The 17,305-nt window shown below is 40.4% G+C and overlaps 2 protein-coding genes across 3 annotated transcripts in view; one reads left to right on the forward strand and one right to left on the reverse strand.

Moving 5' to 3' along the window:
• The window catches only part of KLHL3 (kelch like family member 3), a 100,974-nt gene that overhangs the window by 64,170 nt on the left and 19,499 nt on the right, over positions 1-17,305 (reverse strand). The gene's annotated exons all lie outside the window — the stretch shown is intronic.
• On the forward strand, positions 7,343-8,464 carry LOC118254974 (neuropeptide Y receptor type 6-like). The gene has a single exon (XM_035560800.1). It carries the CDS (start codon positions 7,343-7,345, stop codon positions 8,462-8,464), a length of 1,122 nt encoding a protein of 373 aa, XP_035416693.1.

The following is a 17,305-nucleotide window of genomic DNA, read 5'->3' on the forward strand; positions in this document are numbered from 1 at the left end:
AATCAGGGTTTGGAAAGTGGAAACTATTATAAAATAAAAATTAATGCAGTCACACTCCTATTACAATTACTCACATATCTTATCTCTTTTTCAGTAAGAAAATAGAAAAGTGACTTGGCTGACCCAAAAAATAAAGATGCTAACCTTAGAGCCAGAGAAGTGTATCAATCTCCATCTCAATTGTATGCCAGTCGAATAAGGTCCAGAAATTAGCTGAAAGTTCGTGGCATGATATCATTGTAAAAATGAATAAGCTATTATAAGTAACTCATTTAAAGTTAAAGCAGATTTTAAAACAGTTGACTTTTCATTCTAGGCATGACCTAATTGAGAGGTAAGGACCAGAATGAAGAAACAAGGATATTGTAAGGCTGTTCTTTAGAACTATGCGATACAAAGAGTGAAACCTAAACTCCAGATAGTGAACTTCAGTGATTTTTTGTGACAATTTCTTACAATTATGAAAAAAAAATCCTTATTATGGATCAGTGTTTCAACTGACACGTATATATCAATCCTTCCTCATCTGCATTATCATTGCAGAAAAAAAATACAGTAAAAACTTAGTTGATTTTCAGACGTTGCTAGTTTGGTCAAATTAACCTATTTGCTGAAGAGATCTTATTGGCGGGTGACCACTCCATGTCCTCTGGCATAGCACATTAGAACCTAAAGAACTCTTTCACCTAGGAAGCTGATAAGTTGTGTGCATCCTTATGCGCATGCATACTTGAGAAAGCTACTAAGTGTAGCTTACTAAGTGTAGCTTTCTCAAGAACGGGGATGCAACAGGTACAAAGACTGCTGCACAGCTGCACGCAGAAGCAACCAAGCAAACTAATCGGAAGCAGAAGGCTGGAGTGGTCAGCCACCAGCAAAGTCCCCTGCTGGGCAAGGAATCATGTAAACACCAAAGGAAAAGGTGAGCTTTGCCTCAAGGGACTTCTATGCTAGAGAATTCCTCAACAAGAGGCTGTTGCCACTACTACAGACATTATTACAATTTTAAGGCTGGAAATACTGTTTCTTATGGCTTCTGGTCACTTACCCTGACCTTCCACGCTGCCCACGGTGCGTATGCCATCGCGATAGCGTGTCTTCACTGTACCCAAGATGAGGCTTCGTATACGTGGACCCCGGTTAGCGATGAGCTGGCTGGCTCAGAGGGCAGTGCCAGGGCCCTGTGCTTGTCATGGTTAATCGCCACCTGACTTACAACTACCCTGGGAACATCCACCCGAGCTGAGGTCATGGCTCCAGCTGCAAAAGAACAAGCGGCTGGGAAAAAATGTTCCAACTGGAATCACGATTCCAATATTATTATTATAATTGCAATAAATCTGATGAGGTGATTATCAGTATAATGACTCACATTCAGTGTAATGAGACTCGGTACACTGATTATTTTAGAGGGGTTTTTGTTCATTTGTTTGTTTTGCAAACTAATACTGCAAACTGAAATCCCCCAATAAAACTCAAAAAAACACATCCAAACTCCTACCAGTTCCTACAATATAGAGGGATTTTTGAACCGCTGAAAACCCACAAAGATAGAGTTACTAAATTTACACTTGACTGGGCTTTACTAAGCCAGTCACAGTCTTATCCACAATGTATTTTTAATATTTTGTTATCAAGTTACATATAAAGGTTGCTTCTCACTAGTTGCAGTCCTGCCTTCCAGTTAGTTATCAATGTCTACAGATAAAGGACATTTTCCATTATTTTTATTGTGCAATTTAGAAATAACACAATAATTTACGTAACGTAAATAACATTCTGCTATCCATTAACCTTTTATGCAAATAGACACTACAGCATTTGGGTGAAAACAATATACCTGGGTCCCTTCACACACAGCCATCGGGTTCCAGTTAGCAGATCTACCTTTGACCTCGAGCACAAGCAGACCAGGAGCAGCTACACCCATAAGCCTCCGATGTCGGATGTGAACTAATTCACAAGAGGTTACAATAAAATTAAGTCCACAGAAGGTAGCAGATTGACATGATTGTAAAATAAATGGGATCACACGTTAAACACTTCAATCCTTCCACAGATGGAGGACTGCACACAGTATTATATTAGAAACAGATGCCTATGTAGATAAGCAGTCTGATCTTTGTTTGAAATTTATAAATAGAATCAGAACATCTTTTAATTTGACTGACTTATTTCATTTATAAACAGATAATGCACTTTTATGGCTTGTTCTGATGCTCGTCTAGCACATTCCGTTTTTAGGTCTTGATTCACTTCCCGGGTTACTCTACAACCAGAAGCAGAAACTCTAGAGTACTTTGGAAAAGCTTTAGAATATTTTTATACATAAGCAAAATCAGCAAGTGCTAGAAATATTTTTAAAAAGGTACGTTCACATTGCCCAGTCATAGCAGTTTGGCTAAGATTTCAGAATTCAGAGACCACTCTTGGAATAAAAAGCAATAGCCCAAAATAAAGAGAAGGAAATTTTAGAGGGAGGTGTTAAGTCAGTCTTCCTAACAGTAAATTTGGCACTTGAACACACAAACTAGGATTACCACTGATGTTTACAAAACAGGTTAGGCAAATGCATCACGAATAGATAGAAATATACTAGAAGCAGGGGATTGATCTGGCTGATCTCAGAGGCTCCCTCCACCCCAATTTCCCACAAATACCACAGCACAACCAACAATATGTTCAGCTCACGAGTTCCAACCTGCACTCCAAGCACAGCATCAGTCTTGCTTACCCCCAAATCCTACTGCTCTTCAAAACATTCTCTCCAAAAAACAGCAGCAGTAAGACAGGCTCTGGTACTCGCACGTTTTGTCTGCAAGTTTCGACTTCTCTAATGAACAGGGACTCCTCATCTAGTTTTCCTGAGTCTGCCCCACACAAACTCTGGCCCATTTCCTATTGCCTCTGCTTTTTCTAGCTCTGGAGAGCCCCAGGCTAGGTCAGCGTAAGAGACCGGGATACTGGGGGCTAAGTGGACCCAGGCAGGAATTGAAGAGTGCAAAATCAATACACCAAATACCACGTCCCAAGAAAGACTGGTTCATTTCCTGTTCCATAAACATCCACACTAAACATTTACTAGGCAAATGCTGAATGCTAATATTTGTGAGCAAGTGACTGTACAAAGTATGGACATTTACTGGAAAAAGAGTAAGAATAATAAATCCCTTTTTCAACACGTCCCAGTGCAATGTGTCAGGCTTTGCTTTTCAGGAAGATTTTTACAACTGGAGTAAAATTTAAAATAGGAATTTAGAGTGAAAAATATGATGAACTTAATTGCAATAGAGCAAACGATACACTTAATAGGACGTGCATGCTCTAAGAAGCTTACTGTATTTTCATATCTCTGTCAGCTAAAAAAGCAATAAGCCATCTGCAAATGTTTATGTATGAAATCCATTGTAGGGAAAACATTTGCACTACAGAGCAGATAAGATAATTGAAAATGAAATTGCAAGATAAGGTGTTTGACAGGGCGGAGGGAAGCAGCACAGTGGAGGAAAAACCATCCCCATGACTACTGGGCTTTTCTCCTCCCTGCTCAGTGCTGTTTGCCTCTTCTTGGATTCCAGAGCTTGTTTTATTCCTCAGCAGCCCTTCTGCAGCCTGGCGGATTCAAGCACAGTTGGAAATAGCGGAACTGTGGCTTGTTTCAGAAAAAGAAGAAAGGAGAGTTTAAGTATAGCTTTAGCAGCAGATGGCTCTGCTTTGGATCCTTTCATACACAAAGGAAATGTGTTTGCTGGCTTTGTAATCAACTCGAAAAGGGAAAAGAAATTTTGTTAAAGACAGTGTGGATATGACTTGAATTTTTCATCAGGTAAGAAGTTAGAGAATCTATAAACCTGAGAGAAAAGTTACTGAAATATATATTTTTAAAAGCTTATTGTATTCTGTGCATCCTCTATTTAAAATTGAATGGAAAGTTTCATTCAGCTTTTATCTGTGCAATACTCTGGAACTTAATAAGCAGATGATATTTGCAACCAAAGTATTTACTGCTCACTGCAAAGGGATGGAACTATGTATTTTTAACATCAGTAAGAAAATACTTAGGAAAAGAAAGCTTTTTTAAGACTTATTCTATTATAGACTATGCATTCAACTTTATTTTGCTTACGCGTGTTTTAGTAATGCTTCTGCATTTAGAGGAATGAAAGAACTGGGCTAAGTGGATTATCGTTTCTTACATTGTTAAACTCACTATTTATGGTAGAGAATCTTTTTTGAAATGCATGGATTAGGGACTGAAGAAAGCAGCAGAGACATCAGTTCCCTTGTTAAACACTGCAATCCATTTCTGACATCAGCTGGAGTTGCGGTTCAGGGACACTGATTCCTCTAATATTTGTTTAAAAAAAATACCAGTAGGCATTACAGCCGTTTAACACGCTGCAGTGAGTACTAGTGTAATTTATTTTCTAATGCTGTTGATACTCCAGATGTTTAAACAAGACAGATATAATTGTTTTATTGTTAAAGGAAATGTTTGAATTGCCTTTCAGAATGACACGAATTAAAGTGTCCACTTCTTAACTCAGAGTACAAAGCAAATAGAGAAAAGAAATTAATCTTTTTCCTGAGAAAAGCCTAGCAATGTAGATGATCAATGTGCCTAAAGCAAAAAACTGAGTGAACTGACCAGCAGGTCGGTGCGGGGACTTTTCCTTACCGGTAGGAAGTGCCAAAGAAGCCCAACTGTCCACAACGAATTCTTGGGAGAGGACATGCAGCACTTGCCATCAAACTGTTGGGCAACCATGGAAAAATAAGCGAGCAGAGCAAATAGCGCATAAAATATTACAAACCTGGCTCAGCCTCATGTCCTCTGAGTCCCCACAGCTTCTCTGGCTAGCACAAAAAGCAAGGAAGAGCAAAGCTTTCTTTGAGGGTATCTGGTTTCCAAGCCAGATGCCCTACTAACACCTGATCTTTGCTTAAAGGGCAGGTCCCAGGTCCGGGGGAGCCAGGTGAATACCCCAGGCAGTGCAAAGAGAAAGCTCTCCACTGGGACAAAGCAGCCAGACTTGGGACCCTTACACCTCTGGAAGCGGCAGCAAAGCTCATGGGGGCAGCATTTACCACCGGCTGGCCCCTTGCCTTTCCAGCACGTGCATCCTTCCATGTGATAAATCCAGCCAGGCAATTAGTGCTACTCTAGGGAAAAGCAGCTTACAGCACATTGCAGGAAATGTGCTGCCTGGAGCTGCCGTCGCCCAGGCACATCGTCCAGGTCTGCAGGTTACGACTACGCTAGCTTCAGAAACCCTGCAACTTTGCCTGGACTCGGTAAGAGGAGTTTTTGCAAGTTGGTGCACTGAGTAGGGCACACAGCTCCTGTTCCTCACCTACCAGACTCAGGACACCCGTAAAAGGTCAATTTGAGCCACAGGACTTCAACAGCTCCTGCAGCAAGGTTGACAAGGTTCCTATGCCATTCCCTCACTGCAGCTGTAACAGGGCCCAGCTGGGTTATTTAGGAAGACTTCAGGGCTTAATATTATCCCCTTACTACAAATTGAGTCATATTTGGAACATCAACCACATATGGTTACATAAATCTACAGCCATTTCTCAGTCCAACATGACTACACTAAAATACACTATAAAAATACATTTTAATCAGATTGACAGTGGTAGTAGGTTCTACAAAGGTTTGTTGGTGGTCGTTGTTTTTAATCCTAATTTGAAGAACCCAAACTGATGTCAAGCAGAAGTATGAGAATAAAGCAGTACAAGATCTAACTTTATGTGAAATATTCTTTGTGGGACACCAAACAGTTGTAAAATCTTAGTTCCCAGTTTAGCCTTGGACTTGCATTTAATCTTGAACAAGGCACTAAATAGTTCTTATTCCCTAGTGATTAAATAATGGCAATCATTTGTGTAAAAAGGCTGATGAATCGTCTACATATAAACTTTATTTCTAGTAATAATAAAACATCCACCCATCCCTTCCTCTTTTTCTGCATCCTGTAACGTTCCTCTGCTCCTTCATCCCGTTGTCTCCACAGGGCTCACAACACTTTGGTATTTAAGACTAGGGGTGAAGAATGACCTCCTTCCCACCAGTTCTCCAATAACTCCTACTACAAAAGAATTACGGTGAGAATTTTGAAAGGTATATGTATAGAAGGTATTTACCCATCTTTAAATTTTAAAAGTAACTCTTACATCCTTCTTTTTTCCTTTCCCAGGTTGGAAACACAGTCTCTTTCTAGCCAGAAAGCTGGTGAGCCTTTGATTTCAGATAAACTTTTTAATTCAATGATAAATTCAAACCCATCAAGATTTTCTGCTGAAAATATTTCTTCCCATTGCTGTTAGTTTTATAACAACAGGATTGGGTTGTATCAGATTTTTGCTTGACATCTGTTAATGCTAGAACTGAAAGAAGAATCAGCTCTGTGTCTCTAGAGGACATGTTGCATTTAACCACAGAAAATGTTGAGGTTATCATTTGTCAAACTTGTCCAACAATGAACAGTGTGTAGAGAAATGAAAAAGATGATCTTTGGCAACTACAGGTATGGAAATGATTGGGCATACAACTAAGATGTGATCTTTGTTTGGTTTACGTTTTTCTCAGACAAGGTTGAGGAAAAAGGATATGCTACCTTTAACACATAAGCGAAACAAGAAATTCCCTTAAAGATGTCATTTGTAGAGGTGTGGAATATCACTTAAGCTCAAGCACACATCATTCTGGATTAAACCAGAGGGATTTGGTGTATTTGTTCACACCGCTTTGTAGTTTTAGAGAAAATGTAAGCGTGATGCCTAAGCTAGCAATGTGATGGCAAGTCCCAATTCTTCATTTTTTCTGATAACAAAAAAGCATCTGACTCTTCTCATTGGAATTCCTCAAACCTTGCTAAATCTTTGTCTGAGACGGATCTTAAAATATTTCACTTTGAAAAGCAAAATTTATCCAGTTAGTAAAAGAGGATTTGTATGAAAACATTCATGCAAGTTTAAACAGAGCTATCACTGCTACTTCTCATACACCACAGTCTGTTATAGCTCTGTAACAGTCAGTGCAGAACCTCAGGAAAGGAGCATCAACCTCCATTCACATTTCTATCGATACAAAACCACTAATACCAGACCACTTGCCTTTTTTTTTTTTTTTTTTCCAGAATTCTTCAGTGCTGTAAGTATTTATAACAGATTTGCTCAAACCTTCAAGGAGACCAAACACAAAGATAGAATCATGGCAATCACTGCCTTGGAAAGCTCCAAGCAAAACACCTTCTGAGCTTTAAGGGGAGGGACATGCTCATAGATGCAAAATCTTCATGGCTAAGTTTTGGCACAGGCTGGGAGATGCTTCATGATGGATAAAGCCATTCAGAATCCTAGTGAGATTTTATCTAATAGATCTATCTCAAACAGCAGCTATTCCCAGTTTTTTAACTTTGATACGTGCCAACCTTCCTTCCCTGTGGTATCCTTGCTTATTACAGCCTACACAGTGGTTACAACAGTGGGGCTTTTTGGAAATCTTTGCCTCATTGTTATAATAAAGAGACAGAAAGAAGTTCAAAATGTTACAAACATTTTGATTGCCAACCTCTCTTTATCAGATGTCTTGATCTGCATCATGTGTATTCCCGTCACAGTTGCATATACTTTAATGGACTACTGGATATTTGGGGAAGCTGTGTGTAAAATAAGCTCCTTCGTACAAAGTATATCTGTCACAGTCTCCATTTTCTCACTTGTCCTGATTGCTATCGAGAGATACCAGTTAATTGTGAATCCACGTGGCTGGAAGCCTAATATTTCACATGCCTACTGGGGAATCATTTTCATCTGGTTTCTTTCCCTTGTAATATCCATTCCTTTTTTAATATTTCACCAATTAACTGATGAACCCTTCAAGCATCTATCTTTCCATAGTGACTTCTATAAGAACAAAGCGGTGTGCATCGAAGCCTGGCCCTCTGTTACAGAACGACTGATTTTCACCACTAGTCTGCTGGTTTTCCAGTACTGCTTGCCCCTGGGGTTTATTTTTATCTGCTATCTCAAGATTTTTGTATGCCTCCGGAGGAGGCACAGTAAAATAGATAGGATGAGAGAGAATGAGAGCAGACTGAGTGAAAACAAAAGGATTAATATGATCTTGATATCAATTGTTGTGACCTTTGCAGCTTGCTGGTTGCCTCTCAATATATTCAATGTTGTTTTTGACTGGAACTATGAGGCACTGATGAGCTGCAATCATAATCTAGCATTTACACTGTGCCACCTTGTGGCCATGATCTCAACGTGTATCAATCCCATCTTTTATGGGTTTCTCAACAAGAATTTTCAGAAGGATTTGATAGTATTAGTTCACCGCTGCAGATGCTCAGCATCACAAGAGGAATATGAAAACATTGCCCTTTCAAATCTGCACACTGATGTATCTAAGGGATCCCTGAAATTAAACACTCCCCCTGTGGATATCTAAAATAATCCAGCAGCAGTTTCCAAAATTTTGTATTTTGTTGCAGATGATCTTTTTCTATAGGTCTTGATCCTGTTACCACTGAAGTTAAAGGTGGTTTTTGCCATTTAATTCAGCAATACTGGGATTACGCTCCCAAAGGCATACTGTTAGCAGGTACTTTATGATATCATTAATGCTTAAAAAAAAAAAAAAAGAAGAAAAAAAAGAAAAAAAAAGCCCGCACTTCCATGAGTCTTAAAGATCAATAATAAGGAATTATCAACAGTATTAACATCTTACTTTTTAATCCACAATTTCCAGGTCACTGACATACTACCTTAGACCCACTGATGATGATCCCTAAGCCTCCACCAATATCTTCCTTTCAACCACCACACAGTTTACTTGGGGTTGATACCAGTTCAGACTAGAAATTGAACTTGAACACGAGAAAAGGCTAGAGTTGGATTTATTTTTTTTTTAAATGAGCACTAATACAGGCCCCATTTGATGTTCAGCAAATTCACCTCAGATAGCTGCTGTTCAAGATGAGATACGTACTTAGCATTTCTCCTAAAAGCATTGTATTCTCCTCCAAACCACCAGAAGAGATCATTGCTTTTTCTGTTATCATCATCACCGGCCTTTAAAACAGACCTTTTAGGATCTCCATTATGAAACAGACATGCTATGAATTCAGAGTAACTTATTTGTTTCTTCTACTTATCCAGGTTATGGGTTTTTCTTTGAATAGAAAATTAGTTTTGTGCTTTAATTTCAAAAGTATCTTTCCCCACATCTCTGCACTAGCAAGAGATCGCACTTGAGGCAAATGCGGTTGTTTCTGTTTGGCCATGTTTGAAAACAGCTTCTCCTGTAATGCAGTGCATGGAAGCCCAAAGATGTAGCATTGAATACAACTTCTCTCCAACGAAAACATATTAGAAATCATTTTCCAGTTTGGTCATAAAAGTTAAACAAACATCCTAGAAGTCAACTTGCTTTCTCTCGTCCAAGTCATATAAATGTAATTGTCTGCATTGCTAAAGCCCTTTTCTCTTCTGAGTTTAAAAACAAAAAGCCTTGTTTTAACATTTGTACGTAAAATTCCTTGCAATTTATTCCTTAACTTGAAAAATTTACTTAAGCGAAAAGAATTAATGTTCAGATTAAAATCAGATCCTTGATGTTTCAGCTACGACAAAACTTACCTTAAGGATACAGAATTCCCTTGGATAGGGACCAGCCTTTTCTGTATTCATAGAGTCCTTAAAAGATTCAGTCAGGTCATAGTTCCTTGTTCTGTTTCTACATTAGTGCAGTCTGTCAGCATCACAGTACTCATCAGAGGAACTGTGAGAAGAGCCTCACAAGCTCTTACAAAAATGCTGGATTGTCAAGTGCTTCCTGATTCCTGCTGAGCAAGAAGACCTCATTGAAACCTATTAGGGCCTGATCCCACTGAAGTCCTGAGCCAGTGGTACTCACAAGAGTCAGAGCGAAAGAACTAGTGACAAGGTAATCAAGTATTTGAGTTACAAGTATGAATTAGTTTTGGAATAAAATAGCATGTTTTTTCTAATCAGATTAAATATAATGCATGTGAAGTAGAGTGCATTAATACACAGCTTAAACACCTGCTTTGTGTGTTACAGAAAGAAAACCAGGAGACAGCTACAGACCTCGTAACAATGATGATCTGACTATTAAGTGTACCTTAGTATTAATTATTTCCATTAACTCCAGCCCTCAGTCAGTTAAATCACTGGGCTCCCTTTACTGCTGATGCCCACCATCTGCTTGCCCAGCGCAACAGGCGTTTAAGCAAGCAGCAGGCAGCGCCTCGCAGCCAGCGCCGCTGCTGACACGCCGTGCGCAAACAGCGCGCCTGCTGCGTGCTCCTGGTGACGGGGACGTGATGGAGTTTGTTCCCTGCTACACAGGGTGGGACTTCAGGGTAAAGTAATTACCTCCGTGCCACTTGCTTAACTGAGAGCAAATGTGATTCAGGAATTTAAATTCTCTTGGAGACTCCAGTGCCCTACAGAGAGCCATCTGATATAGTCAGATCGCTCGCTGAACAGAGCGCTGCAACAAGTTACGGCAGCACAGCTGCTAGAAGCTGGGTTACCAGCCAGCTTGCTCTGAATTTGGGACACCAGTCTCTATCTACCACAGTCTCTCTCATACTTGAGCACTGTTTACAGCTTCAGGACCCGTGATTAAAACAATTCACAAGCACATGACGTTCACAATATACTCCAATTCATCAGTATTTGACACGAAAGTTAAGATCACTCTGCTCTCCTTGTGGCAAACAGCTCAGACAGGATTTAGTGTTTGAATGAGGCCCAGCTGAGATTCCCGTGCCTGAACTTGGCCTAAGTGGCTCCCATACCAGTGCTGCCATCCCACCGACATGCCCAAGTCTGCTTAGATTTACAGTAAAGGTGTTTTTAGTTTCAGGCCCAAAAATGGTTTAAATACAGCCACGGAATAAATGCTACTCTAAATTATATGGTCAGAAGGCCAGCAGAACCTCTTGTGACCTCAAGGCCAGGAGTGCTGCTGGGTGGCCTCCCCTCACTGTCTCTCTGTAAGTGCTTAGGCAGTGCATTTCTGTGACATGAAATGGTTAGTGAAAAAAAAGGTTACCATCGCTTTTTGTGACACCACTTGTCTACTCCTGACATCCTGATCGGAGTTTAAGCAATCAATTTTTCCAGTCTGATTCTTGGCATAAGAGGGTTCTTCGTTACCAGGTGGAAGCTTTCTGAGCAGCGAGCCTGCTTCACAATCCAACGCGAATAATAACACTTGTGCCTTGATTTCTTGTCATTTCTTCCTTACACTGTCATTTGACTCAAGTGTTGATACTCCATGTCTGTTCTGAGCTTTCAGTTATCAAGTATCTCTTCTCTTAATGCTGTACTTTTAAAATTCACGGCTAAATGAACCGAGTACCATCACTGCGTGAAGACGTCACCCTCCATGCTGTACGTTCTCTTATTACATCCACTCACTTTATATGCAGTCTGATTTCTAATTTCCAGACAAATCAATGGGAGCGAATTGACTTTAATAGGAATAAGATCAGACAAAAAGTTACTTATTTTTAATACATAAGCATTATGGACTCCAATGTGACGTGTGACAGTGACACATGTACTGTGCAATATGAAATACTTAAAATGGCTCAAGTCACAATATTGAAATGGCAAATGTTGCCCCGTGTTAGGGAATGGTGAAAAAAATATTTTCCCTTATGTTATTGGTATAAAGAGTCGATAACATTTTAACAACCTTGCTCACCAGAATGTTGTTACTTGATGTAATCTAGTGGAGCTCTGAGAGCTTCCTCGGGGGAGCAGAAACATGGAAATGAATATAGGAAGCTAGATGGGGGTACCTGAACTCTCAAATGCTATCATAATGTACAAATAAATTCTTAGCAGTGATGTTTAAAAAAAAAAAAAAACTTGCATCAGAGCTTCGTTCAAGTGGTTCAGTCAGGTAGACCATAACCATATATTTATAAACATCCTTGTAAATGAATATATCCTTACGTGTATTTGTATTTTATGTTTGATTGGTTTAACTGTAAGCACATGTAACTAGAGTTAGATACGTGGAAAATGACGTTTATTGTGAAAATGATTCTGTAGAACAGAGAGCTCAGTTGATTATCGATTGTGATTGTGTATGTATGCAGTGCCAATGATGTGTTATTTAAATACATTGATTCCTCCTGTCTACTGACAAATAAATATTACCCTGTATAAAACTGCTGCATTACCCAGCTGGTAAATATTATTGCTTATAATATTACTAGAACACTTCTTATGCAAACAGTTCTGGAAACTGCTTTAGCATTTCATATGTTCACTTGTTATATAAACAGAGATCAGTGAAAAATGAGGTACACTTGCTGTTTCCAGACGAGAAAAGGACTTAAAAGCACTTTAAATTCTTAGTGCTATAAACGCTTAGCTAAAAATGATGCAAACACGCAAACAGCATTCTCAGGGCTCATGGTGCTGACAGCCCTTTTGGTGAAGGACAGAGTCATAAACCTGGGAGGTTTCAAGAGAATTCATGCCTCAAGGGCAGAACAACTTTTTACTACGGTACCTTATGATTTGTACTGAAATATGACCAATGCGTTTGGAATGCTGTTTTACTAGACGTTTCACAGCTACATTAAATAACGTTTGCAATTTGTCAGAGTGGAAGTTTCTCTCCAGCAGATCAGGAAGTTTTATCTGCAGAACAAATACTGAGAGAACTTTTCGGAGTGCTGTATTGCAGCCCAATTAGTACATATTTGTTATAGAACTGGCCTCTACCACTGTGTTTTAATTCATTCATCTCCACACAAAAAAATCTTTTGCTTTTTCTTGTTTAAGCCAAAATCTTCACACCACATTTCCCTGCATTATCACTATTTATTTCCACTTATGATAGAAACTCCCAGGGTGCAACAACGGCACATGTTACTGGGACCGATTCTTGACAAATTCTTGAAAATTATATATAAATAAAGCAGAACTAACCTCAGAGCAAGAAAGAGATGGCATAATTGAGACAGGACACGCTGTTGGTGGATGTATGGAGAAGATCGGGTAACAAAGAGTTCAGGGAGCTTCAGAAGTGCCAGAGGAGCTCTGATAGAGAAAGATGGACAAGCAGAAATAGTTGCGCTTGTCAGCAGAACTCAATATGACTTCTATTTTGTGTGAAGTATTTATTAGACTCGGTACCAAAATGTTTCATAGAATATAGAAAATAACCGCATCAGAGAGACACTAAACCAAATACACCAAATACAGCACATCCTCCAAAGGGGAAGGGCAAGCTCAGGCATGAGCCTGCTGCCAAGGAAATATTTTAAAACATTATTTTGAATAGTATTCTCACAGTAGAGCTAATCTATAACAAAGCTCTGAGTAACCTCACAACAAAAGGTCAGATGGACTGCGGATGTACTCAGAGGAACCTCAGACTCCACAGATGTCAAACGACACTGTCCTTTCAATTCTATGCTAATAACACACTTAAAAATGCTCCACAATGACAACCTTAGAATTATCTTGTCTACTGTTGCTCGATTTTAAACAAGGTTCCTTTGGCATATAGCTTGGTTTTCATGCAAATGCACTGACTGATGTCTTTTACTTCATTTTATAGGCTTCTCTATTAGTCACAGGCTATTTACATAATGTGATGGAAGTGGCACCTGTGTGGAGCTATTCCCTATGCAGAATTCATTTCACCCTCATACCTAGTGAGGAAAACTTGCTGCTTCATGTAGATGCTCAGGCTATAGCAGCTACTGGGAATTTGAATTAGTTCTTCCAACCAAGAACAGCTGCTACAGGAAGAAGTTCTCAAAGTTTGGGGTCCCACTATATAGAATTGCTTACACAAGACTGCCAGCTCGTTTCAGACTGGAAACATCTGCAGTGTTTATCTCCACAAAGGAAACAGGTGCCGGAGGGGTCTTGGAGGGGCACAGACTTCCCAGGCACACACCACACTCCTGCCTGCTGCACTGCCTCCCACTGCCGCAGACGCCCAGGCCACAGCTACTCAGGTTGCCCCAGCACGTTCAGATTGTTCTCCCTAGTCACCAATACAGGCTAACAGACCTATCCATTAACAGGCAACAAAAGACTACTTGGGGGCTAAAATCATTTGGGTGGTATAGGTGTACCAGATGGTCCCATGCTTTAGATTCTGCCCGGAAGCCATCTCAAGACTTACCATCACTACCACTAGTAAAAACCATGCCATGACTGTGTGTGTGATCGTATTGCTATGTTTTCTCAAGTAGTTGGCCAATGGAGGCCACTTAATCCACGAGATTGTTGCGTTGGAGGGGGGTTGTTTGTTTTTATAAACGCAACTGCTGCTTTCTTACTCATGAGAAGTAAATCTAGGCAAAAATAAAATTCAAGAATTTTCATGTGAATCAAAACAAGAAAAGAGATCCCAGAACAGTCCTCCTACTCTCTTTGGTCTCTGCAAAGCCAACTGTAACAGTCTGTCCCACTCTTCTAAAATCCTCCTTAAAATGATTTAGCTGCCATCCCTTCCCCTTTCAAGCAACTCTGCAGGAACCAACCACCTTGCAGGTCTTACCTCTTCCTGCTGCCTCTCCGATGGATTCCACTATGAAAGGAGCTCTCTTCGGCTGCAGAAACGAATGCTAAACTGCCCAGATTTTGAGAAGGGTCTTGTGGGAATAACGGGGTAGAACAGGGCTAAACCAAATACATACAGGAGCTCAGACCCAGAAACAGTCTGCAAGAAAACAAAGATATGGGTTACAAGTCTCAAGAGTAACAGCATGGAAATATAGGCACACATTTAATTCAATACACTGTGACAACTATCTGGGCTTTCAGTGCAAAAATGCTGTTTGGGCATCATTATCTTCATAGAACATTTTTATAAAGATAAAAAAAGCAAGGGACTATTTCATATTTAACTCACACGAGGGGGGAAATCCACACGTACACTGGAGTCGTGCCTGGAGAGGTATGGAATAGGGTCTCTCCTTGCAGGAGCTCAAGGCCACCAGGAATCTGAGATGTCAGCAGGGGACCCCAGGCCTCCTCATGCACAACTTGGCTCTCCCAGCAAAGAGCCCGAGGCCACGGGCCCCCCAGAGAATACCCCTGAGCACAGGCTTTACGGCAGGACTTGTACTTGACATTTGCACTGGGGGTCTCCAACTTTATTTTGTTTTGAGGAATTTCAACACGAAGGTCAGAGGGACCTCACCACACCCACGGGACAAACCTTTGGGAGGATAATTAGTCCAACAGTCCCTTTGAAGGTACCCAGGCCTGATACCCCACTGTTTGTGCAGAATAGCTCCTATGAGTCAACCTGGCAAGGCTGTCAGCAGGCCTGATATCCCATCCAGTACACATTTACATTTTTGCATTTCAGATGGCTTGAAGTGTCTTATTACTTCCAGCTTATTATTCAGAGATCTTTCTGACAGTGCGAGCAGGTCAAGTTGTCACTCCCACCCAATGTGCCGTGCTGCTTGGGAAGCAGGCTTACATACCTCCTCCTTGAGACTCACAGAGCTCATTTAAACCAACACCGAAGATCTTGAAATCACAGCCTAGGCTTTCTCCTGAAATCGGCTCCCATTAGGATGAGTCCTGCAGGCGCCGTCTGTCTCCAGCTCTTTGTTCGAGGGAAGCGCCGGGTCATGGGGCTCGCTCCGGAGCAGAGAAGTGCTTTCACCGGCCGGGCTGGAAGGAATCGTGGAATATGTCACACTCCAGCAGCTCTGAATGCCGAAATCTGGGTTAGTGACCGTAAACGTTATTCTAAGACGGCATTCTCCAGAGGCATCCATAACCTTTGAGCAGTTCAGGAGCTCCTGCCAACCACCCTTGTCAGGCAGAAAGCCCCCAAAATGAAGCACACCAAGTTATAACCATATTTTCAAGGACTCTTTATTAGGTAAAACCACCTAAAACTTGGCACACTAAAACCACAGGCACACTACATCTAATTGTCTGTCTGTACTGCAGTTGAAATATCTGATGTCTTGTGCTGAGTAGGGACGCAAGGCTACTGGCTTCTAGTTAAAAACTAAGTCAGACCCCTAAAAAGTTGGCCACAGAATTAGTATTGAATCCAAAAGCAAAATCTGAGTTGACCGAAAGGTCATCAAACATAGGGAGATAATTACTGGTTGATGTTCCAGGAAACCCAGGCTCTGACACTAAATTAAGAAAAAAAAAAAGCAGCACTGGAAGCCTTTGATGAACGTTAACAAAAAGATTCTTTCTTTCCCATCCCCACCACACAAACAGATGAAGCATGGAGATACTGAGGGCATTATACAAGAAAGCACCAAGAATCGTGTAAGCCTGAGCATCCTGTTAAACTTCAAGTCTTTTTTTCACTGACATACAGAACAAATCAAATATTTCAAAGTGAAAAGTCTTTTTATTTATTTTTTGTTAGTATGATTTACTTTGCTGACTAATCTGACTGTAAAACTTACAGAGTTGATTAGCTTTTTCTCATGAGGATTTGGGTCCTTGCCTCATTCCGAAATGACAATTTACAACGTGCTAAGATTCGAGGGGTGCTCAAGTTTTGGGAAAAGGCTTAGTAGGGTAAGTGTTAAAAAAAAAAAAATTCAGTATGTTTCTGCATGGAGGGAATCTGCAGCAGCTGTACAAAAAGCATTTGAAAATAGCAACAAGATTATGAACAACGAAAAATTACAAACCATCAAATTAATATAATCAAGAGTCACAGTACCTCTATTGCTAAGAAATAATAGCTACTCGCGTTCTTGGAAAAGATGAAAAAATCAACTGTTAGTTTAAGAAGGCTTTCAAAACATGCAGGACCACAGAATCGCTGAGGATGGGAAGGGACCTCTTGAGATTATCTAGTCTAACTCCCCAAGCTCAGTAAGAGTATGATTATTCTTTTTCTGAAGCATAATTATAAGTTTACCTAATTAAAACTCAACAGAAAAAAAGGCTAAAGAGCTGCAATTCCTCTCCATAACATCCAAAGGAAAATAAACATTCTCCATCCGTTTAGCTAATTTTATCACATTTTTGATCTGCCCTTAGTTAGTGGGGAGTCTGGGAAAAACATCAACTACTACTGCTAAGCTATGGGAGAAAATTCCTGCACCTGGATTCTGCAATTGGTGCCAAAACCTAAGTTTTAGAAGGCACTTGGATCGAACTGGCTAAAATGCCAAAAGCATAAGAACGGAGAGCAGCCTGGTAGCAGGGCTGGAACAAGCCAAACTCAACAGCGCCATGGAAGAAGATCAAAAACCTCAAGCTTCCATGCCCAGGCTTTAGC

Source organism: Cygnus atratus, chromosome 14 (assembly GCF_013377495.2).
Source record: "Cygnus atratus isolate AKBS03 ecotype Queensland, Australia chromosome 14, CAtr_DNAZoo_HiC_assembly, whole genome shotgun sequence".
NCBI classification, from domain to species: Eukaryota; Metazoa; Chordata; class Aves; order Anseriformes; family Anatidae; genus Cygnus; species Cygnus atratus.